The sequence below is a fragment of the Manis pentadactyla genome, chromosome 5 (genome assembly GCF_030020395.1).
Source record: "Manis pentadactyla isolate mManPen7 chromosome 5, mManPen7.hap1, whole genome shotgun sequence".
Classification (NCBI taxonomy): domain Eukaryota; kingdom Metazoa; phylum Chordata; class Mammalia; order Pholidota; family Manidae; genus Manis; species Manis pentadactyla.
In genome coordinates this window covers 96,517,965-96,543,271 of record NC_080023.1, presented here as the reverse complement: position 1 = coordinate 96,543,271, position 25,307 = coordinate 96,517,965, and the positions used below count along the sequence as shown (strand labels likewise).

Sequence of the window (25,307 nt, the reverse complement as noted above, 5' to 3'; positions counted from 1 at the left end):
TTAAGGTATTGGGAGAATCTGGCATTTAATTTACCAACCCATAGTAGGTGTTCAATAAATTAACTGTTGAATGAATTCTGGGAAGGAAAAACATGTCTCAATGGCTCTAGGCACTGATTGCCTTCTCTATAGATATTATAAATCCCTTTCCTGCTTTGAGCAGGGCTTTAAAAACCTATGATTCTGGTATAAGCAGGTGTATCTTCATAATTGGGATAAGTTTTTACATTGCTTTTGCTCCACATAGTTTTTTTAAAAAAAGTAATGAAGTTCCTGAAATACTAGACTATAAACTGCTGCTTCTTTACTGCAGGAGTGTAGACATGCCTGGTGGTTCTTGAGGGTAAGAAGTGTCACTCTTCCTCCTACGTTCTTGGCCTGAGACACCCTGTGGGTAAGTCTCGGGGGCGGGGGGGGGTAAGGAGAGGACAATTTCAGTATCTTCACGTAGGAAGAAACTAATGAAGTCAGGCTGTAAAAGCCCCAATAGGGAAGGGAAATTCAACTTAAAAATGTTGTGGTATTGACTGTTTAAAAAAAAAAAAAAGGAAATGAAGTTGAAAAGAGTAGGGAAAATGGGGAGCGGAGAGCATAGGGGAAAGGGACGAGTTAAGGAAAACCAGAAGAGGAAGGAAGGAGAGTGCGCTACACGGCTTGTTTCTCCCGCGTTTGCTCTCTTGCCTCCTCCAGAAGCTGGGAGAAGTTTGCAAGCGCCGCGGTCGGGATGGGCGAGACAGCTCGTCCTTCACAGACCCACTGAGGCAAGCGCCCCCTTCACCCGATTCGCGCCGCCACTGTTTTCCCGCTGTCTGGATGACGGAGGGCAGCCGGCGAGCCCTAAGGCACCAGCAGCCCCGGCGAACACCCCGGGATCCCGCAGGGCCCGAGCAGCGCGCGGTTCTCCCATCCGCAAAGCCTCTCCTCCCTCCGTCCTCTTCCCGGAAAGGAAAAAGGAAAGCTGGCACCTCTAAACCTGCCTTACCCCTCCCCGCCTTCCTGGGGGGGCTAAAGCAGAAAGTACCGTTCTGTGATTCACTGGAGAGAAAAGAGGGAGGAGGCAGCCAAGAACTCCGAGTGCCAAAACTAAGTTAGCTGACAGAACGCACGCAGCTCGCAGCGCCTCCGCCGGTGCACCGACTCTGCAGACACCAAGTGGGATCGGCGTGGAGGGGCCGGCGTGCAGGGTCCCCGCTGGTCTCCACGCACTCCTGCTGCGGGAGAAGGACTCTGCCCGAAGTTCCTGAAGAGAAAGGGTGGTTAGCGGTGGAGGGAGATCAGCGAAAGGATTTTTTTTTTTTCTCACTTCGCCGCCTAGTGAGTGTCGGGAAGATTGGCAAACGCCCCGGAGAGGACTGGGAGAAACAGCCCTGGAAAAGTGGAAGAAAGTAATCAGGAAGTCGGCCCTTTCCGGGCTGGGCTTTATCTGCCCGGGGAAGAGCCAGACGCGGCGGTTCAGCTTGCCAGGGCTTCCCAGGTGAGGGAACCGCGGACGCCCTGCTGACCTCACCGCCGTCCGCGCGCGCGTCCTGCACAGCTCTGCACCTCAACGTCCAGCGCGCTCTGGCCACGAAAAGTTCCTGCCCGAGGTGATTCTCAATGCCTTACTACATTTTTATTTTTCTCCCGAGAACTTCTGGGTGGAGACATTAACTTTTTTGTGTGGAATCTGCTCAGGGAAGCGAGGAGGGAAAAGAAAAAGTGAAATTTAATGGAGAGAAGCGACTCCTTGTTTTCCCCACGTCCCATCCGCTAAGCCATCACTTTCCGAAGATGAAACTTGTTGGTTGTGGTGACAGCTAACAGGAACGCAGGCTTTCGTGGAGACGCTCCCCGCCCGTTCTACCTACCCCTTACGCGTGCATGTGCGCGCTGGCGGCGGCGAGGGGTGCGTGGTTCTCCGCGTGGAGTCTCAGTTGGGACAGGAGTGAATGGCCCCCTCGGTCTGCGCGGGGCCTCCGCCTCCACCGTCTCTGCAGGCCTGGATCTGGCCGGGAAAAATGCTAGCCATGGGGGCGCTGGCAGGCCTCTGGGTCCTCAGCCTCCTTACCTACGGTTACCTGTCCTGGGGCCAGGGCTTGGAGGAAGAGGAGGAAGGGGCCTTGCGAGCTCAAGCTGGAGAGAGACCTGAGCCCAGCACAACTGCCACCTCCCAACCCCATCTCATTTTCATTTTAGCGGATGATCAGGGATTTAGAGATGTGGGTTATCACGGATCGGAAATAAAGACTCCCACTCTTGACAGGCTCGCTGCCGAAGGAGTTAAACTGGAGAACTACTATGTCCAGCCTATTTGCACACCGTCCCGGAGTCAGTTTATTACTGGAAAGTAAGTGTTACTGCTTCATATATTTATTCCTTGGGAAAATTTTAAGCATTTGATTAAGATCCAGCTCCTAATCTAAGGGAGTAACAGAAAATATGGGGAATGAATGAATGATGAATGAATGAATGAAATATGGTAATGAGTTACGGTTCTAAAACAGAAGCCCTGTTAATCTTGAAAATCTAGTGCCTAGTCTAGTCCCCTTTTGCTTACTCTCGGAGCCTGATGTGAAGTGCCTTCCGAGTTTTTAAATGAGATCAGATCTTGTAAACTCTCATTACCAACCAAACAATCTCCAGAAGTGGCTTCTTTTTCCAAATCTATTTTGGCTTTTGAGCATGCTCAGATTTTGTTTCAGGTGTCACAGTAGAATTCGTTGTGGTTTCACAGTAGAAGTCACTGATAAGAAAGGCCAAAAATGTTCTGCAACTCTTAGTTTGTTCTTAAATCTACAATTGAATCACCGAAGCCACAGATCATCACAGAGAAGGGGTCAAGGAAACAAATGAAAGGCAATGTAAAATGTGGCCAGTGTACACTACTGGATCTTTGATGGGCAGTTTTCTCTCACTGGAGACTCACAAAGGCCAAATGTAATTACCAAGGCAGTTCTCAAAATGCAAGGAAATTAAGCGGTGAATGCTCAAAGGGAGTCAGACTTTATCTGGAGTTTTCTGCTTCTGACATGTCTGGGGATTTTCTGATTAACTCTAAGACAAATCAGATTATTTAAATGCTTAAGTAAAGTGCTTTTAATACTATCTTCACTTTTTAGGAATAGCTAAGTCTTTTACTTAAGGTGTTCACTCATTTTCACATTTTTACTCTGTCCTATCAGAATACAGGTTACTGTAACTGATTTGGATTTACAAATTCAGCCTGTGAAACAGAGAGTTTCTAGGAGATCCAGGGGTCAAGCTTCCACAGGACAGAGGTAGAAAAGAAGCCTTAGTGACTTCAGTGTATGTGTCATGTGATTTCAGTTTCAGGGAACCCTTGCTTCAGTGGAGTTGTTCTTGGAATTGGATTCTATATGAGTAGCCAGTATCCATTGGAAAAATAAAGACTGTTTTATAGGAATCTCTGTCTTGCAGAGACTTTTGCTTACAGCATGATTTCCACTGCTTAGCAAACTGTCAGAACTTAGCATCTCTGCCAGAAAAGGGAAAAAAAATCCCATCCTTTCCTCTCTTGAAAGAAAGAAGAAAAAAAAAATCTCATGGTACTTCAGAGGCATTTTAAAGGTTAACTGTGGCATCAGAAAGTCAAGGACATTTGATATTTATAAAGGAGCAGATTGTCGGCTGTTAAAATAAGTCCATCTGTAGGCCTGGAGGTCAAGTTCTTCGTGTCTAATCCAAACCACTCTAATATTTGGCTTTGGAATAAGTATGTCATGAAGTGCACTAAACCTCTTCAGCTAATTTATAGAATTTAGATTTACTCAGATAGCCAATCATAGATGAAAAGTACATTACTGAATTATATGAGTTTTTCACAATAAAGCGTAGGTTAAAGGCTTTTCACCAAACAAGAACATTTAGTTCCTAAACGTCTTGCATTGATAAAATATCAGGCTTTTATCTTTTAATCTCTGTGTTTACTAAAGGACATGAAACAGAAACAAAGCTGGAAATAATTCCTAATTTTTCTAGTTTGTCAAAGGTTGACTCTCCTGTTCTTACAATACAACCAAACATCTAATGAGACTTATTCTCCTATTAAAATTTTCTATTCAGGGCAACAAATTGTGTAAGTGTTTTATAGACAAAAAGTTCAAATAGCTACTGTGATTTCATTTAAATTTTTATCCACTTGCAGTTCTTTTAGACAAATTGTTGAAACTTTCCTTTAAATGAACACAGATGTAAGAAAGAAAGTGGAAGTCTAGTTCTAGGCCTAATATTAATAATGCAAAGCCCAAAGAATATGATCATTTGTCCTCTGCCTGAACACATGAGCACATGTCTATGCTTTCTGGGTCCTCCAAACTAAAAAAAAAAGGACTGAGTTATTTTAAGGGAAAAAATAATTCATGTGAAATATGAGAGGATTCAAATAGTATCTTCACATTTATAAAGAATCAAATGATCGAAGCTTAAGTTACTTTTGCTACTATTAACACAGCAGCCCTCCCTTTATATTTTGCTGGAGTCAAAATATAAAAATCTATCCCCTTATGCTGCACAAATCTATAACAAACTTCAGATTCCTTTAATAATTTACATCATACTGGTCTGGCAATATTAATTGTCAGTCAGCCTGTCAGTAAGCAATCATTGTATACAGGTCCCGCTATTGGAGCTCTGAGGAACAAACTAAGAAGTAAGCCTTCTAATCTCTGGACAGTGGCTCTCAAATTTGAGTACACAAAAACAATCACTCAAATGTTGCTTAAAATACGAATTTTCAGGCCCAACCAGCAATTTTGCTTTACCATGTTTGAAGTTGAGCTGAGAAATCAATAGTGACTTAACAAGCATGTCAGGTAATTCTGATGTTAAATATTAATGCAAATTTTGACTGTTAGCATCCCCTGAGTAGTTACTGTGTTCCAGGACAATGCATTTTTATCTCATTTAATCTTTACATCAAATGTATGAGACAGTTTCTGTGGTTATCCCCAGTTTATACAGATGTAGCAACAGATTCCAAGAGACGCAGGGTTTCTGTACGCAGGACTTTGAGAAATAGCACTCCATGTATACTCAAAGTTGGCCTGGTAAGATAAAGGTTGATTGAGAAAGTGGCTGCCTACATTTGATTTCTTTCAAAATAATTTTCTTATCTTTCTTTGTTGTTTTTACAGTTCACAAATAAAGTCATGGAGACATGACACCATTTCTTCTTAAAGAGTTTATAGTGAAAGCTTCAGAAAGAATTATAAATTTGGCAAAATTTAGACATGCGTTTTCTGCACTTTAGAGTAGGAAAGATTGGCAATCTGAATTGAATTTACAACTTTGGTAATGATTTTGTTTTTACTACTTTCTTAATCATTCCCACTTGACACAACATGGTGATCACTTTTAACAAATGCAAAGGTGACTCAGTAATGTGTATTTGTGATCAAATAGTTGAAAAATTCATTTCATTTAAAAATTACCCTTGCCTCTCACCAAGAGTAATCACTCTCCAAACTTCTAACACTTTAGATTAATTTTTGCCTGTTTTTGAGCTTTATATTAATGGAATTATAGAGAAGGTACTCTTTCAAGTCTGGCTTCTTTATGTTAACATTATGTTTGTAAAATTTATCCATGTTGTTGCTCTTAGGCGTAATTCATTAATTCTTATTACTGAACAGTGTTCTTCAAAACAAATATACTACAATTTATCCATCCATTCTACTGTTGATGGACATTTGGGTTGTTTCCATTGTTGGGCCATTATGATTAGTGCTACCATAAACATATTTACATATGTATGAACACATGTATACATTTCACTTGAATATCTATTGAGAAGTGGGACTACTGGGTTATCGAGATGGTTTGCTCAGTTTCTGTACATACTGCCCAACAGTTTCCCAAAGTGGTCCTACCCATCCACACTCTCAGCAATACACCCTCTTGGCAATATGTGGAGAGTTCTGTTTGCCTCACACTGTTGTCAACATTTGATATTGTCTTTTTCATTTTAGTTATTCTGGCTGTTAAAGCTTAAGTTTGCTTTTCCCTGGTAGCTAATGAAATTGAGCATCTTTTCATACTTTAGAGACTATTTGGATATCCCATTTTAAGAGTTATCTATTCAAGTCTTTGCCTATTTCCCATTAGGTGATTGCTTTTCCTTGTTGATTTTTGGTAGTTATTTCTATATTTTATTCCTTTGTCTGATATTTGTATTGCAGATGTCTTCTCCCATCCTTGCTTTTCACTCTCTTAATAATGCTTTATGATGAACAGAAGGTTTTAATTTTATTTGAATCTAATTAACAATCTTTTCCTTTTTATGTCTTGTTTAAGATTTCTTTGACTAAATCAAGAAGACCTTTTTTTCTTAAAGTTTTATTGTTTTATTTTCATATTTAGATCCATAATACATCTGTAGTTAACCTGTTACGGTATAAGTCAGGGTTCAAGATATTTTTCCATGTGTATATTCATTTTACCCATGCTATTTATTACTAAGATGATACTTTCTCCACTTCACTGCAGTGTCACTTTTTCAAAATCAGACAAATTTACATGTTTGGGTCTGTCCTGGACTCTATTCCATTCCATTAGTTTGTTTGTCCATCCTTGTGCTAATACTACATCCTTAACTACTACAGTTTTATAGTATGTCTATCTGGAATATAAGTCCTCCTACTTGTTCTTATTCAAAATTCCCTTAGCTATTCTTTACAAGTTCATTCATGTTAATAGGAAAGCAGGGAGAATATGACTGTACAAATGCAAATAAATTAGAAGATTTGATTTGGGGACTATGAGTTAGTTCTCTTATGAATTACCCTACTGTCTAAGTGAAATAACAAAGAAGTCATTAGTTAAGAATGAGGATCTGGAGGTTTAAAGACAGAGATAGAAAATACTCTTCCAGGAGAGTGAGAAAGTATATTAAGTAGGGATATGCTATAAAAGTGCTGGGCAGCAGTGAGAGCCCACTTGAGATCTGTGGTCATAAATTTAAACACAGACCAGTCATCGTTTGTTTGTTTTTCTCGCACCACATTCAGGTGCCTGTGGGCAGAAGTAGAGCCGTTGAAGAGGTGGGTTTAACTAGATTTGGGATTTTGCCAAATAAGTAGAGTGGGATGATAGACTCTAAACTTGACAAGGAAAAGAAGACTGTAAGGAGTTTAAATTCTCTAAGAAAGTGCCAGGGCCAATGGATTGACTATCTGGCTTCAGCTGAACTGAGGACATTGCAGTAAACTTGGAAAGTTGAAAAGACTGATAATGGTCATTGGACAAGTGTATGCTTGGGATCAAAATTTTATGGGTAGTTTTGGGAAATGATAGGGGAATGGGCACTAAGGTGGGATAGAAGAAAACGGCTTTGGAAGCGAAGAAGGCAAGGTGTTAGAAGGCAGGGTATTGGATGGATCACTTTGGTGGATAATGAAATCATTAAGAACAATTAGAGAAGTAGGAGTAAAGTGGACAGTGAGCCAGCTGCTGGAATCTGTGGTTGAGGGCCTGGCAGGGCAGGCCGGGAATCCGGTAAAGGACTCAAATAGTGAAGATAGTGAGTCCATAGTCTGTTGCCTTTCTTTTCAAAGGAGTTGGGCTTTTAAAAGGATACAGGGAGAAAAATTGTCTAGAAATGCTAGTGAGGAGCTAGGCAGACACCCATCCCTGCCTCAGGCAGTGTTAATTGGGGTGTGGGTAAAAGGCCAGCCCCAAGCTAGAGGACGGCAGGGAAAGCCTGCATCAGCTGGAGCAAGAAGCTGGAGGGAATGTCCAGGGAGGAGATGATGTCACAGGGATTTTGCTAATGACAGATTTTCAGTAACTGAAGGCTCCTTGGAAAGGGTTCGGCTGTTAGGATGGAAGGCGGGTTGAGTCAGAGTAGAGATTATATAGGATACAGAGACTAGAATCTGAGTGAAAGCAGATTCATGGTGAACATACAAATAAATAGAGCAGAGAGACATGGTGGGATTTTTTTCTAGAGAATCTCTTAGGAAATGGTGTTTGGTTTTAGTTATAACCTATTTCTGGAGATCAGCTGAGCTGGGTCTCCCGACTATGCATCACCAACTCCTGCAGCCATACTGTGTAGAGCCAGGCACACAGTCAGAAGCTCTGGGGCCTTGTTTGGCTCAGAAAGCTAGGATCCATGTAGGCTTCCTCTGTGGGCTGCTGTGGGCTGTAGAGGCAGAGGAACGTGTCTCCCAGGAGTTTGCAAACTATTGTTTTTAGAGGTAAACTTATCTATTAACAGTTATCCTAGCATTGAAAGCCTGAAAAAAGCAATTGAATTCTGTCAGCCATTGTTGTTGAAGGATTCCAATAAGCTAAGGGGAGTAGGGTTTGATTATTCTATAGCATAGTCCCGGGGGTGCACACACACATTTCCCCTCTGCTTTTATTGTAAACATCAAAGATCATGTATGCTTCCTCTTCCATCCACTTTTAACCAAGGCCTAGTTTTAAGTAGTGTTCTACACACTGAGAGTACACAACAAATATCAGTTACTAAGGGTTCACTTATTACATTCATAAGTATTTAGTTAATATATAAACATTTGGGAAAATGTTTATGGTTAGAAGTTTAGAAGAAACAAGAGTTTTTTTCCAAGCCTCATTTGGCTTTGAAAAATAAATATAATAACAAGGGAGAGGGTGGCTTTAAAACCTCACATATCCATTTCAAAAAGAATGCTTGAATAGATGAGACCAATTAACAAATAGCTGCCTCTCCTATCTGACCATATGGATTTTTCTGGCAGTAGAGTCATGGTCAAGGAAGCAATAGGCAACTCTTGTGATCAAAGCCCCTAATTTAAAATGATTGTTCTTAAAAAGATACCCTTTGAAGTGAATCTCTATTCAGGTAATTGTAATGTGTATCCTAAATAGCTGTCCTGAAGAGTGGAAATTTATCCAGATGCCCAGAGTTAAGAACTTTCTGTTTCATACAAATGACTTCTCCTGGAGATCAAAGATGGGAGGACCAGAAGACTTGGAGCTTCTGCTTCTAATATGAGCTCAGTGTGAGAGCTTCTTTATTTCAAAGTTTGTTTCCATTCAGATTTTTTCCTATTGCAATATTCCAGAATTAATTTTGATGTAATCTTTTTCAGTATTTTACTTTGATATCATTAGAGCTTGTTGCAGTGTTCTTTTATCATTCTAGAGATTAAATATTCCCAGTAGTGTTACCCCTCAGAGACATTGATTTCCCTGTGTACTGTGTTGCAAAAAGAGATTTTCTTGCCTCTGATCTTTTACTTTTTTCTGTCTTCTTTAATTCAACCAACACATTTGCTTTTCTCAAACGTGACTCTCATTACATCACCACCCTCAGCAAACACCCCATCCGGCTCCCCACTGACTACCACAGAATGGGAAAAGAAATTTTTACTGAGGGCCTTCTTGTGCCAGTTGCTTGTCAAACATCCTGTCATTTGATCTTCACATCCCTGAAGGTGAAATATTTTTATTATTTTGAAAAATATTTTTGAAGTATTTAACAAATGTCCTCATTTTGTGGAGGATATATGAAAACTTTAGGGAAATTATATAAGTTGGTCATGGTCGCACAGCTTCTAGACAGCAGAGGCTACTTTTGAGCCTAAAGTTGTGTGGCTTCACCCAAACCCTTACTATTTTCATCACCTCATTCTGTCTGATATGTAAATTGCAAGCACCTTAGTACAGTTTTCAAAAAACTTTTTAGCCTTATCTTCTCTATGTTCACCCTCTCTACTCCAGCAAAAAGGATGATTCACTGCTTCTAAAGCACACCTCGTACTTGACTTTCTCCCTTCTTTTGCACATAATTTCCACCCCTTGGAATTCACACCATCTCTCTTTACCCAAATGCCAACCATTCATTAAGACTCAGCTAAAATACCACCTTCCCTTTACAGATTTCCATGATTCCTGAGCCAGAAATAATTTATCCCAATGATGACCTTTCATAATTCTTTCTATTACTGTCTTATTAGGCATGATTTCCACCTTGTTCACAGCTATTACTGAACCTATTCCCTCCCTGCTAGTCTTCCAAACAGCAAGACTGATTTATAATCTCCATAAATGTCACAACACCTAATTCAGTGCTTTGTACTAATAGGCACTAAGTATATGTGTGAAGAATGAATGAATGTGTAGATGAACACCTAATTATTTATTTCCCTCTGGCAGGCAATGCGATAGAGCCAAAATAGCATAGAATTTATAGTGAGGAAATCTGAAGTACGGTACTGCTTCAGCAAACAAATTTCTGACTGTGACTTTGAATAAGTAATTTAATCTTTCTGAGACTCCATTTTTCATCTATAGAATAGGAACAATGGTATTGTTTATATTACCAATCATGACACTGATCAATTGAGATTACATGTAAAAATAGTTTGAAGACTTCTAAGTGCTATGTAGTTTTTAAGTAAAAATCTTTTAAAATTTAGAGCTATGTCTTACTAATTTTTTAATCATATACAAACTTTAAAAAAACGATTTGTTCTTTTAAAAAGATTTCTGTTCATATAGTCATATCTCTTTTCTATTTTCAATCTGTCAGTACAAAGAGTTAAACTTAAACCCCATATATTTTCATTTTAATATATCTTTTCCACCAAAATTTTTCAGATGACATTGTTAGTTCCAAGATATCCAGGAAGGTGAGTGGGGGTATAACTGTTAAAGTCCCTGCCTTTGGAGATTGTGTGTGGTGTTGCTTGACATGTTATCGTCCTGCTTGGCAGAATCTGCTGGAACCCCGATAAGCCTGTGACAAGCGAATGCAGATGTATGTTTAAACAGTGACATTAAAAGTACAACACAAAATGAAAAGAGTTGGAAATGAGATGACAGAAGGCCAATGATTAATTTCTTCAAATTCCTTCAATCCACAATAATTTTAAAACATTTTATTGAATATCATTAAGATGGTCTTACTCAGTTTTAAATGCCAGCTCACTCCAGGAACTACCACTCAGTACGTATGCAATAAATAGTGTTGAATTAAGACATTGTTCTTGGCTTCATGGGGATTGGAATTTCATGTGCTCTGTGACCACTATTTCACTAACCTCCTTAATGGTTATATTGCCTGCTGCATCTGAATCTACCACTGGCACCTGAATGAAACCTCTACAACACAGTTGAAATCATTTCACTCCCCTGCTTAAAATCTTTTAGAAGCTGCCATTACCTATAGGCTAAAGCCCAATTCCTAACCATTCTATATAAGGACCTTCAAAATCCACAGAGCAATAGAATTCTTAGAAGTCAAAGGGATGTTACATAATTTTTTCCAACCCTTTCATTTATGACAATGAATGAGACAAGATCTTCTTTCCAAAGACCACAGAGAATCAATAAACACATGTCTTTGTGGTAACACCAACACCAATCTATCAACCACCTGGGCCTGGTGGGAGACAAGGCAGAAAAGAATCACCAGGTCATTGTCCCCTACTGAGGAAAGCATTGACATGCTTTTCTCAGTGCTTGGTTATTCCCTGGCTCAGCAGAGAGGGTAAGGGAACCGCACCTGGATGACAAAAAAGCTGAGGAAACTGGGCCCATTGGGAGCACTGGATTGTTCCACACACAGTGGCTGGTGTGATAAGCATGGTTTGGCAGCAGTCAGTGTCCAGCAGGGTCCAACCTGCAGGTGGACGTAGCAGCAGGAACTTAGGAACTTGAGTAGCAACTAAAACTGATTAAATTAAATTCATGACCAAGAACCCAAAGTGGGCACTCAAAAATCACACCCAGCAATTTTTTTTCACTTCCTCTAGTTTGTGCCGTTCTTCACAACTACCCTTTCAAAAATTCTCCTCTCCTCAAACTGCCAATATCCTCTCATCAGCTCATTACCTTATTTCAAAATTCCACTGAGGGAACAGAAGCAACAGTGAATAAGCTATAATGTAATATTAATGTATTCTATAAATGATGTAAAATTTTAAGATTTTTATTGAATTTGTAATTTATTAGAAATTTATAAAAATATTTGCCATAATCTTGAATCTGAAGAACTCAAGGATTTTAAAATTGTTTTATCAGACATTAAAAAATTATCTTTGGGGTTGAATATTATTGCCATCTTTATTACCCACTTTTTTAAATGATTTATTTAGCACGTACTATATGCATTTGACTGTTTCATTTAAGTATCATCAGAGTAGCAAGTGCAGTTGACTACATGTTTTTCTTCGTATCCCCTACAATTGAAAGCTTGTTTCAAGTCTCATAGATATGACTCTTGGAAGAGACAGCTTCTCTATTAACATGCTTCTGCTCTCCTATAAAATGAATTCTAAAAGAGTCCTATTTTGGGTAAAACATTTGGCTCAAGAGCAAAAAGCAACAACTGAATTTCTGAGAAATAAATCATGAAATTAAAGGTGCTGGGAGATTTAGACAGTTTAGCAGATTGCTCCTCTCCTTTTAAAACCTTTCTACCACAATACCAACTTGAATAAAATGGATTTTTATTTGGGGTGGGGGGGCCTTGTTTAAATCAATGAATTATGAATTTGATTTTGGAGACAAGTTCATGTATAGCCTAATTTTCTGAAATGTTAATAGCCAGTATGAATTAGCTGTGTAATTTATTGTCTTCATTTGCCTTTGGAAGAAAAATTGGGTCATTTGGTCAATGGTCTGAGATTTGCTAAAATAATTCAATGGTTTGGTTCCTACAATAGAACTTTTCAAATCTCTTTTCTTTTCTGTAGCTCTGAATGATCCCAGTGCCAAAATGACAAAGCAAAAAACATAATTTTAAAACATTTTTAATGACCAATGCTAATGTCATACAATCCTTACCACAAATCTATGAGGAAGGTATATATTATTTCCCAATCACATAAGAGACTTCAAGGTTAAATATATATCTTAAATGTTGCATACATAGAAAACTATGCCCTGACTAGCTTGTCAAACTCATATGTAAGCCTTCATGAAGCTTCCATTACCAGTTAATGGTTCCTGAGATAATGACCCTTGGTTTAATTGGGCCTCTTGTTTTTATTTCCCTGAGATTTATGTATTATTCATTCATTCATTCTATGTTGAGCACCTACTTTTTGACAGATACTGTTCTAGGCCTTGGGAAACATATCAGTCAACACAACCTATAAAAATCCCTGTTCTAATGATATTTATATTTCACTGCAAGAAGACACAAATAATTAAAATATATAGTATGTGGGAGGATGATGTGCTCTGTGGAGGAAGATATAGCAAGAAAGGGGATGGGAGTCACAGGGCCAAGAGGGCAATATTATGAAGTCAGGGAAGGCATCTTTCAGAAAGGAAGTGAAAGGAGGTCACTGCCCCAGGCAGACAGGACGGCAAATGCATAGCTTCTGTGATGGGAGCTCCCCTGGTATCCAGATACCATCAGGAGGCCAGTGGAGCTAAAAGAGAGAGGGTAGAGGAGAGTGAGGGAAGCTGGGGTCAAGGGAGGTAAGGGACCCGGATCCTGTAGTGCCATGCAGGCCAGGACAGAACACTGACTTCCACTATGAGCAAAACAGGAGCTTGGAGCAGAGGAGCAACATGACCTTACTTAGGTTTTGACCCCCGATTGCTTTGGCAGCTGTTTTGAGGACAGATCACAGAGGTAAGGTGTGCAGCAGGAGGAGACCAGCACGTTAGCCTGTGGAGAGATTATGGTGTGAAGAGGAGTGACGGAAAGTAATCGTGGCTGAATATATTCCACAGGTAGAGCAGATGAGATTTTTTGAAGGACTGCAAATGAGTTGGGAAGAAAAGGAGGAGTGTAGGTTGTCCTTCATTTTGGGTCATTCATTCTGGTCATTCATTTTGGGCTATCAGCCAAAAAAAAAAAAAAAGTGCTGACCAAGCAAGTAAAGCTACTAAAGCTACTACTGATCACAAGTTACAGGAACCCCTTCCAAAATTACTTTTTCATTTCATAGCCCACGAATAAATAATAGCCTTTGTTTCTCCATTCTCCTTTGTCCAGCTCTCTGAATTTTTATAATTTGAGGGAATGTGATTTTTTATATATATATATATATATATATATATTTTTTTTTTCATTTAGCAGTGTGGTTCAGGGAAAAGAGCATAGTAGGTGGGGTCAGAAGAATTTAAGCTCTGGCTCAGCCACTTACTAATATTTTAAAAAGCAGCTCAGGTGAATGTGGAGGTGGCAGCTATGTCTGGGCAAGGACAGGGCCTTGTCTGGCCCAGTGCTGTCCCAAGATGGCATTAACTTGGTGAATTTGCCACTCCCATCACTTTGCCACCTTGAGCTTGGAGGCGCAAACCCTGCCCTTTATTAGCACATCCAGAGTTACTCAGACGGTTGGTGAGAAAAGGAAACCAACAGAAAGAGCCAGTGTATAAACTCAGCATTCCTCTCTGTTTTCATCACACTGAAAACACTGCTGCTTCAGACCCATTAAATATCAAGTGTATATTTACAAACATGCACACATGTATACTTGTTTTTCCCTTTCTCTTGGATTAATATCAAGTCCAAGGAGTCTGGACAGTACTTGGTGGTTGGTTCTGCACCTGTATTGTCAGAGTTATGATTTTTAAGTGTTTACTTCTGATAAGGTTTTTTTAATTTACGGTATGCCCATTTTGTTTCTCAGTTAAAAATGCCTAAAAATAGAACATCTGCTTTGTTTCTAGAAATCAGTTAGTTTAGAAAACTTTTCCACATTGGTGATATCTTCTTTTTCTTCTCTGAGTTAGTTAAGCACTCCGTAAACAGCTCATGAAATTACACCCGGAGTAAGATGTGTTCCTGCTGGCTTCTCCTGTTGTTTTCTGGGCCTAAGAGTCAACAGCTGTGTGTGCATTAATCTTAGTTACTCCCTAGAACTGAGATCGAAAGGTCCAGACTCTGTCTGGTATACCAGTGAGCCCAAACTTCCCCTTTCTTGGATTTTAAGGATAAGCACTCTAAAATACCTCTTACTTATACAAAAGGAAATTTTCAGTTATTTATTCCTGAAACAATACTGAATCTCAAGAATCTTTTATAATTCCAAACCCCTCCTCTACTCCACTTAATTTTATTTTATTTAAGAAAAGGTTTCTATTGAAGTCTAGTTGACATACAGTACTATGTTTCAGGTGTACTACATAGTGCTTTGACAGTTACGTACATTATGAAATACTCAGCACAAGAAGAGTCACCATACAAAACTATTGCAATATTATTGACTATATAACAAGTCCCTTCATTTTAAATCTTTGTGTGAAACTTGAATCTTCTCATATAAGTGTCACTTCACTTCCCAAGTACTAGGGGCCTTTCTCTGGCCTCTGGAGCAGGGTTTCAGAATCAGGCCTCCAGGCTGTTGACATAGAAACCGTACAGTCTTCTCTTTCTCCAGTTCTTAGTTTGGACCTCAGGTGGCTGACCAGTTCATACATTTGTGTACCATAGGTAAACTGGCTTATTTCCTTTTTGGACTTGTTGAAACTTTCTCTGTGATTTACAAACTCTTTTTCTGACGTGGAACTTTATTCAAGTGATTTCTTTGATGGGAAAGCCAGTATACAGAGCAGGTGAGGGTGGAGAGGCGGGTTGGAGGTTCCTAGACTCAACCCCACCCTCTGAGACAGGCTCGGGGTCCCTCTGCCCAATCTCCAGGGCTCCTGGGTCACTGAGCTACTAGGGCCTATTTAATCTACTCTGGGAGTAATTTTCCAACATGTCAAAGAAGATAAATTACTGACTTAATGCTAAAACACTTCTTTTATAAGAAAATGTTTTAGATTGCAACATTCTTTTTTACAAATTATGTTTATTGTGATGCTTTTAAAAGATCAACTATAGCTTTTAAAGATGAGGAAGTTCAGTAATAACCTTGAAGTGTTGGAATGCTACCATAGAGGTGCATGAAAAGCTAGCGTCTGAACAGGGTATGTGTAGGTATGTGAAAAACAGTAAGGAAGCCGTGATCTGTACAGTGGAGAAGGCTTTTCAGACTTTCAAGTTTTTCTCTTGTCATCAAATACCATTTTAATAGCCTGGTAGAGAGAAAAAGAGTATGAGGAACTATTATTCAATAACTAAATTGTAGATAAGCGTGTTGTAGAACAGTTACTGGGAACTAACAGTTTGTTCTCCTTCTCTGTATAGTCTATAAATAACTGCTACAACTCTACAGTGTCATTATTATTTCTTTATAGCTGGAAAAACAGTAGGAAGCTATTCAGACAAGAAATGAGAAGCTGAAAAGATATAATAAAAACAGTAAGAATGGAAAAGAGGTCCAAAATACAAGAGACAATCAGCGATAGCACAGACATTACTTAATAACCCGAGTGAGATTTAAGAGGAGAAACCAGAAGACTTTCAAAGAAGTTCTGTTTGGTGACTGATAGATCATAGGAACATCAACCAAAAAAAGCATTAATCAGAATGCAAGGTGGGGAATATTCTAACTAAACTGTGTTATTTGGCTGCATCTTTGTATTTCATTTTTCATACACCAAATAGCATTTGATAATAGCAGCCATAAAAACACATTGTGGTGAAACAGTTAATCCCATGTCATTGCCATCCAATTTTTGTTGCCAGATGGTCCAAAAAAATCATGCTAAATAAAATGCAACATAGTGAGTGTCTGTAAAAGTTTTGTAAATGCTACATATGATCATTGTACCTATGTGAATTTAAAAAATGATAGCAAACCGAGGTTCCTCTGGTAAATGTTTGAATTCAGAAAAGATAAAAGCCATGTAAACAATAAAATGTCGTTTCTCTGTTACCCTGGCCTCTCATGAAAGCTAAAAATTCTGTCTCCCCTGAGACTGAAATTGTTCACAGGTTCACCTATGTCCCTAACATTCTAACAGGTGTCTCAGAGAACTTATTATTCTGACTTATGTTTGGCCAGAATGATTCTGTATTAGGGAATTGATTCAGAAGATCAAAACTAGTCTGTACATTTGAAACATTAAACAGAAGATTTTTTAAAGGAAATGTCATGAATATTTAGAGGTGAAGCTGTTAATGGACACTGGACTGAAGGTAAACTGAAATTGTTTTCCTCCACAGTGTGTTGTTGGCTTTGAGGTTTCTGTTCGGTGCAAGCCATTCAAAAAGATGTCTACAGCAATTTGAGGAAGATTGCTCAATTTAGCAACATTGGCCTGAAAAGAAATGTTATTTTTCAGACAGTTCTATTACTATTAAAATTTTATATGCCTTAAAGTGTCTATTTAAGAATAAAGACATTTTGATCACCCCTCCCATCCCTGTTGCTACTCCCAAAACACAAGTGACTTTGATTCTGGAGAGGTTATTAGAAGAGCCTGTGGAGTAGAAATGGTGAGAGTGTCACCTCTGTGAGGGGTTTGGCCTTGAAGCAAGGGCAAGAGAAAAATACTGTGATATTTTTTAAAGTAGCAGTTTCAAAGAGGGTATTTCAAGATAGACATATGCTTCAAGATGCAGGTGAAGGTACAGCAGAAAATACAGAGGAATTTAGTGAAGAGTAAGTGATAAAACAAATGGGAGAGGTAAATTTGTACCACATCTCCCCTCTTCTTAGCCTATTTGAAATCCTTTTTCTTGAAGATCCAGATCAATGTGTCATCCTTTTCCAAATCCTTGATAACTTACACTCTGTTATGTAGACATTTTTACATATGTAATAGCCAATGACAAAATATTCAGATTCATATCCACAGAGAAAAAAATAAAAATCTATGATGTAGGGGCCTGATATTTACCAAAGCTAATGATTTAAAGATCTTTAATTACCACAGCTGTCTGATTTGGTGAACACAGTAAAAACAGAAAAACAATTAATGGATTTCTCAATTTTTCTACACACAGGGAAATACTCAACCGCATTCCATCTTTAGTCATAACATTGATAACACTGTTTGTGCTACGTGTTTATTCACATAATTTTTTATTTAACACTAAGTTTGCCTCCATAACTCTCTCCCTAATTAGACTGGATGCTCATAGAGCAGCACTTAACGTACAGGGACCTTCAGTAAGGTGGCTGATATTTCATTCCCTTTTTCACCGGGCTGCCTCATTCAGTTCAAGTTGAATCAAAAGAACTGCTGTTCAGCTTTCCTTTCCATGGTATTTTGTGGGGAGAGAGGAAGAGGAAGAGGCTTCAGGCAGTGGCAACAGCTGGAAGGCATCTCTGACAAGATTCCAGGCAGACTTGGGCCACATTCAGAACTTTCCATATGCTGGCTTACAGTTTCTTTTAAAAAGGTTTCCAAAACAACAATGCAAATTTAAAAAGACTTGTTGCATTTGGATATGTCACTCAGTATGAAGTTGTTTTCCCTGAGCACCTTCACAGCGACCATAGAATGGTAACCAGTGAGTCCTAACTTAGAAGATCTTAACCAGAAAGGATGTCGAAGATCTGGGTGTTTGACCAATTTGTGATTTATTCACAAAAGTTTTAAGACTGCCATTACATGACAGAATTAAAGGATGTATTTAAGCCTTGTACATGAAATTCTATCTGACTTTTAAGTTTTTCCTCACATATGGAATTGGGAATCTTTTTTCAAGTTACTGTTAACTTTTTTTCTTTTTTCTTTTTAAGCAATACAGAAGAAGCAAAGCACTGTGTTCAATATACAAGCAAATCAGTGGCCATGAACTTCGAAAACATATGTTGTGCATCTGTGATTATGGTTTTGTGCTCAACAGTAGAGATAATGTTCACAGCTATTGAGTCTGTTTTTCAGTGTTCTATCTTGGAAAGGTTGATTGACAATTTTCCTATTCAATGTAAATGAAATTCACATTTATTTCAGAACTTTAAAGACCCATTACTCTTCTCAAGTAAATGGTTAGTTTATTTAACTTTACATTTTATTTTTATTTTCCAATAAAATATCTTGCTTAATAGCTTTGCCATCACAAAGGATTTATTTTTATATTCATTTTTCTTTGGAAAGGTCTCAGGAATTAATTTTTTTAAAAGAAGAAGAAATCTCTCATGCTTAAGGGTGCTAATAGAGATATGTAAATAAAATGGTGGTAATACCTTTTAAAAAAAGACTGTCACCATCCCAAGCTTCAGACATCATTCCATTGAAGACTTTATTGCTACTAACTTTCACCTATGCAATGAATCCCCCTCAAAGACCTCTTCCCCAAATCTAGCCTTGCCTAAAACATTTCATTATTATGAGCTGCCCATAATTATTAAAGTCATTAGTTATTCTAAAGTAAAATACATTCTCTAATTTATGGCAACATGCATAATTATGTAGGTTCATCTTGCCTGGATAATTGCAACAGCCTTTGAAATGGTCCCCTTCCGCCATTTTTCCTCCATTGAGCCACTGGAATTGTCCTTCTGAATTGCATATCAGATGATGCTCTTGACAATGTGAAGCCCACATCTTGGCACAAAAGACACCTCACAGACCAGCCCCTTACTGTCTTTCTGGACTGCTTTCTTTTTTTCTCTTTTTTTATTGAAGTACCATTGATATACAATCTTATATTGGTTTCAAGTATACAATGTAATGGTTCAACATATTAAATCTTCACCCCCAATAGTGCAGTTACTATCTGTCAACATAAGACGTTAGAGAATCATTGGCTATATTATCCATGCTGTACTTCCCTCCCCATGAGCAACTTATATTATGACTGAGAATTTTTGTGCCCCTTCATCCCCACATCCCTCCCTGCCCACCCATCCCAACCCTTTCCCCATGGCAATCATCAGTCACTTCTCAATGTCTATGTCTAGACATTCTTACTGCTCACACTTCCAAGTACCCTGAAATCTATGTGAACTGATAATGTCCCCATTTGATGAACTTACCTCTTTCATACTTTTATGGCTTTTCACTTTTCACAGGCTGTTCCTTTTGAAGTGCCTTTTACCCCTTTTTCATCCTGTGTATATCCTTCAGAATTCAGTTTACTTTCTTTGCTTATTCCTGTTAGATGCATTTCTCTTTTATTCACACATCTATTTACCTTCACCAATGCTACAGCACTCATTGCCTTATTCTCCATTGCACTTTGAGCTCTCCAAAGGCATATGCCTTGTCTTACAAATTTAAATTCACCCTAGCATTACATGGCATATAATAAATAATCAATATTTATTAAGTGAATGTGTGGTCCCACTGATTTCTGGCATATTTGTAATATTTCTTAATATCTTTGCTTTTAATGTCTTGGGTCCCTTTATCCTCTTCTTTCTGTTAAAATGATTAATAATTAACATAAAAAGTTAATATAAAAAAGTTAACTTTTTATGTTCTCAGGGAGCAGTATATTAACTATGCCCTGTAAGAAAAGGAGGCACCTTATTTTTATGAATAATTTGGATCCTAATATTTTTATTCTAAGTGTGTAATTTTATAGACTAAGCTTTATCTCACTTTCTTTCAAAAGCACTACAAGCTCTATCCTCCCCGGTATTATTCTCATATTTTTAGTCAAAGAAATTAAATATTGTATTTTAAATGCTGTTTTTTCAGCTTGTGCATATAGCTTAAAGAATATTCAATTGCTCCAATGCTGGTTTGAAAAACCATTACATTTCAGTATATACCTATTTTGTTACTTTGTCCCATCTACTACTCATCCAGTCTTGGTTATGAGATTAGGTTCATTAAATATTTGGTCATAGTTTAAATTATATCTTGTTCCAGCTAATTAAAGTACAGTCTAAGCTGAAGTTAGAACCCTAAAACACAAGAAGAGAAAGGGGAAAAGAAATTATCACCAGACTTTAAGCCAAACAGATTCCATTTGTATATAGTTGGCAAAGAAGTCTACATATATGCTGTGATATTTTGATATAAAATATGCTAGATATTTTACATCTATTTGGGTTTGAACATTAATATATCCTGTTGAAAAACAGTTATCTTAAATCTCTACCATAATTTTCAAATAAAATCTTTTAAGGTTTTGAAATTGTTTTGTTCTACTGAATAAAACCCATTAACTTTACTTATTATAAATGAAAGGATTTTTTATTTGCCATCTTTCCTTAATATATTAATATTCTGATTAAAATCAGGATGCAATAAGCAGAGGTTGAATTATCTACTTCATCTTCTCATAAGCAAGATGTATTATTATCCTCCTACAACAATTAGGGAATGAGTTTTGCTTCTATAACAGCTTTACAAAGTCCATTTGCTTCTGGTAAGCAGGAGTTACATGATAGCTAAACAACCCCCAAAAGATAATTTTCATTTAAAAAAATCTAGAGAAGAAAAACTCCAATACCTTCTTTGATTAAAAAAAGTCATAGTTATTTTCAACCACAAAAGTTCTCCTTGATAACCAATTTTAAATTCCAGTTAGGCTTCTTCTGTCCTTCACATTCAGTGGGATTCGAATATTTATCACAAACTACCATTTTCATAACTTGCAAATACCTTAATTCATTCCTTAGCTTCTATTTCCTTGAACTTTTGTTTCTGTGGAGTGTTTTTGTTTCATCATGATTGGATTACACATGTAATAAGAGCTCAATGTGGAATAAATGTTAGCAAAGCAGTTTAGTTTTTGTAAGCTTCATTATTGTGTATATAGATAGATTTATATTATAGTTTATACATAATAAATGCTTTTTTGTGATATGAAAATAATATTTGGTGACAATAGATAATCTCCTGACTTATAAATAAACAAGATTGTATGTAGAATATGTAGAATAGAATAGTCCAAACAACACTGTGTTCTTCTTAATAGAAGTGGATTTGCATGAGATTTTTTTCACATAAAAATAAATTCATCAATGAAGATAAATGGCTTACATGTATATCTACCAGGTGATGTCACTTAAGTCCCTGCTATTTGGGGGTTTTTACCCTATCAAAAATGGCACTTTTGTACCTAATACTTAATAAAATGATGATACAATGTCAGGAAGTGGTAGATACTATGAAGAAAAAGAAAGCAACTTAAGGAAAAAGAGTGAAAGAATGAAAAGAATTACCCTATTTCTATAGAGCACTTAGGAAAGGTGTCTGTGAAGAGGAAACATCTGCAACCTGAAATAAATGAAGCGAAAGTTAAGCCACAACTGGTCCAGGCTGAGGGAGCAATAGTGGCAAAGGTCTGGGATCTGGAGCTGGCGTGGCATGTTTGAGAAATGGGCACTAGGCTGGTGTGGAGTGAGGGAGCAGAGGCTGGTAGAAAAAGAGAACAGAGACAGAGTCAGGGTCCAGACCATGTATAGTCTTGCAATCCTTTGTAAGGACTTTGAAATTTAATACAAGAGTGAATGAGACACCACTGAAAGGTTCTGAGCAGAGATGTGACAGGATCTAATTCATATTCCAAAATGATTTCCCTAGTGGTCAGTACCTCAGCCAGGCTGTATGAGGCAGAGGGAGGTCTACAGTGGCACAGAATAATGGACAGTGTGTCTCCCAGGATGGAGTGGAATCTGCTTTCTCTATCAAAGACTCTTGAATATTGGGCTAGGTCCGAGGGAGCAGGTCCACAGAAGCGAATGTTGACCTGAGAATAAGGGTGCCCTGGAAAGTGTGGATGCAGGTGCCTGCACTAATGCAGCCTGACGCCCATGCCTCCAAGGGAGGCTTCCCTGCTGCTGCACCCAACCCGAGAGATCAGGAGCAGGGAACACTGCCACACCTCACTGAAGGCTTCGGGAGCCTCTGTAGCTTGGCCATCTAATGCCGGCCAGCTGGTGAATATAGGTCCCTGTACCTCATCCCAGCCCACCAGGAGCCGAGTTGGGTGGAGTCAGGACATCATAAACATGCAGCTCAAAGGTCAGTGATGGGCCCTTCACGGAGGCACCTGTACACTCCCATCAAAGCTTTGATGAGGACTGAAGAATCCATTTATTTTGGCCTCTGGACAAGATCAAAATCTACTAAAAAAAAGAGACTTGTTAATTATGCTCTTCATTCTAAAAATACATAATTGTCATTCGCGATGTTTAAAAAATAGCATTCTTATTTTAGCTACTCAGAGCTTTATAAACTATTCCGTTTCAACTAAATACTTTTGTTTTGCCCCAAGCTAGAATGAACATACTTGCTTTAAAGTTTGAGAGAATTATCTTCAACTTCTTCTGAATATTTTCACTGTAGAAATATTCCAGATATTTTTTAAAGTATGAGCTCAAATATGCTTAATATGAAAACACATTAACTACTTTAGAGATTACATTATCTTACTAAAGACATGGTTATCTCTTTTTCCCTTATCGAAATGAATATGTCTTTTACCTTTAGTTCAGATGCACTAATAATAGGGACAGCATCTTAGTCCAAGGTGATCTAGATTAGTGTACCTTGAAACCTCATTTTCTTAGCACATTTCACTTTAAATCAGTGCTCTTCATTCTGAAGCATTACACTGTTCATAACTTGTTGGCCCATTTGTGTAGAGCACACGTCAGTAACCATGAGGATCCCTGGGTGGGGTTTCTAGGTTTTTTTCTATGGCTACAATCTACCCAAACTCAAAGTTTCAATACATTAAAAAAAATCTGTGATCACAAGTTGAGCCAAATAAAAGTCTTTAAGTAAATTTCAGTAAATTTTCAAATTTTCAGTTTATAAAGGCTTCCATAATAAAAATCGCTCAGAAATACTACCTTCATAAACTATTAGACCATTGTTGGAAGATACTAAAAGACAACATCATCTAAAAATACCATTAAAAAGTATAATTACAACATTATTATTCCTACAAGGCATAATTTGTTAGAATATTTTGAAGACAGCACAACATAGAAGAAATAACACTAGATTTGGGATGTGAAAACCTCATTTTGGGATTGAAAGTTATGATTTGAAACCTTGTCTTTTGCTCTGTGATCTTAATGAATTCATTTTCTCTCCCTAAGCCTGTTTTCTTATCTAAAAATGAGGATTATATCATTTATGAAGGTTAAATAGAGCAATGTATAGACCAGAAAACACTCCACAAATGTTAGTCATTTTTCAATGATGTTTTTTGAGTTCGACCCATATGAATTTGGTGCTTGGAAATACCAAAGACAGTGCATCCTCATAGCTTCTCTAATAATGAAAACTGCCATAGCACAGTGCCTGCAGAATGGCATTGAATCTCGGCTTTTGAGTATTTCCATTGATTCTTTTTATCCAAATTTCCTCTTTAATTCTATAAGCATTTAGGTTACCATGAGTCCATATAAATTTAGGACCTGAAAGAAGATGGTTAATTGGTTGAGTTAATATATAAGTAATAACCAGTCTGCCCACTGATTTTGATAGATGTTAATGAGGATTTGGGGAGGGTGAAGTTTTGTGATATGTCCGCCCTAACTGCTGAAGGACTCTCTCAAACCAGATGTATGCAGTGCCATTGGATGTGGCTAGACTCTGAGAAGCAGCTTTAGTGTATTCCTGACAATGAGTCTGTTTTCTGTTGTTCCTGTTCTGCCTTCCGTTGTCTTCTGCCTATGTTAAAAGAGCCTTGATTCCCCTTTCCTCAGATTTCTGCAGTAACAAATTTCATCCATCTACCATAGAATCAGAAACAAATACCATAGGCTCACATAAGCTAAAGAAAACAGCCAAGAAACTGAGAGGGGTGGGGAAAAATAACAGGTTTGTTTACAGAGGTAAAGGAAGGAACCAAAATAACACAAGACAGATAAAGGCACAGAGTATAGCAAAGGAGAAACATTACTACATTTGAACAAATTGCAAATCATTTCTAAGAGGCTCCAGACATTTGGCTCCTGGGGTGTAGGTGTTAATGTGTATGGACATTTTGGAAACAGTGCAGAATTAAAAGGCATGGCTCTATTTTCAGCAAGTTGGCCACCGGATGGTTGTGGCCCTGTGTGATCTGGTTTCCTCCGTCTTGCTGCTCTGAGATGAATTCCCACCTATTGGTAATACCTGTACATCAAAAAATGCCTATAATAACTGTGGAAATCTTTGTCCCTGGGACATTTTGTGCAGTGAGAGTTAAAAGAGATAGACGTGGACTTTTAAAGTACAATCTATGTTTAACTTTAAATGACATGAAGATATTTTAGTTTTTGAAACACAGAGCTTCTGAGGTATTTTGAGGCAGAATTTGAAATAAATATTTCATTTATTTTCTTACACATATTTAAAATCTGAAAAAAGCATGAAAACATAAGCAAACAATATGAATTATGAGTTTATGTTCCATAAACCTGAAATTTTTTCCTATTTCATATTCCTTGCAGATTATAAAGCTCAGAGAAGGCTACTATGGAAACATTATATAGTAATTTCAAGGAAAAATCTGTATTAATTGCAAGGAGTATTTTATATATGCTGGGAAGAAGGGAGGCAGAGGAGAGAGACCATTGTTAATAGATCTTCATATACTCAGATATGTGATGGATATATTC

General features: G+C 38.0%; 1 protein-coding gene across 2 annotated transcripts in view; it reads left to right on the top strand.

The window, feature by feature from the left end:
- The first annotated feature begins 1,068 nt into the window (after positions 1-1,068).
- The window catches only part of ARSJ (arylsulfatase family member J), a 62,263-nt gene continuing 38,024 nt past the window's right edge, over positions 1,069-25,307 (top strand). The window contains exon 1 of one of the 2 annotated variants that reach the window (XM_036920795.2): positions 1,069-2,326. In XM_036920795.2, the coding sequence (XP_036776690.2) occupies positions 1,929-2,326 (398 nt within the window). In that variant the 5' untranslated portion in view covers positions 1,069-1,928. The remainder of the gene's footprint in view (positions 2,327-25,307) is intronic. The other variant, XM_036920796.2, reaches the window with a different exon arrangement.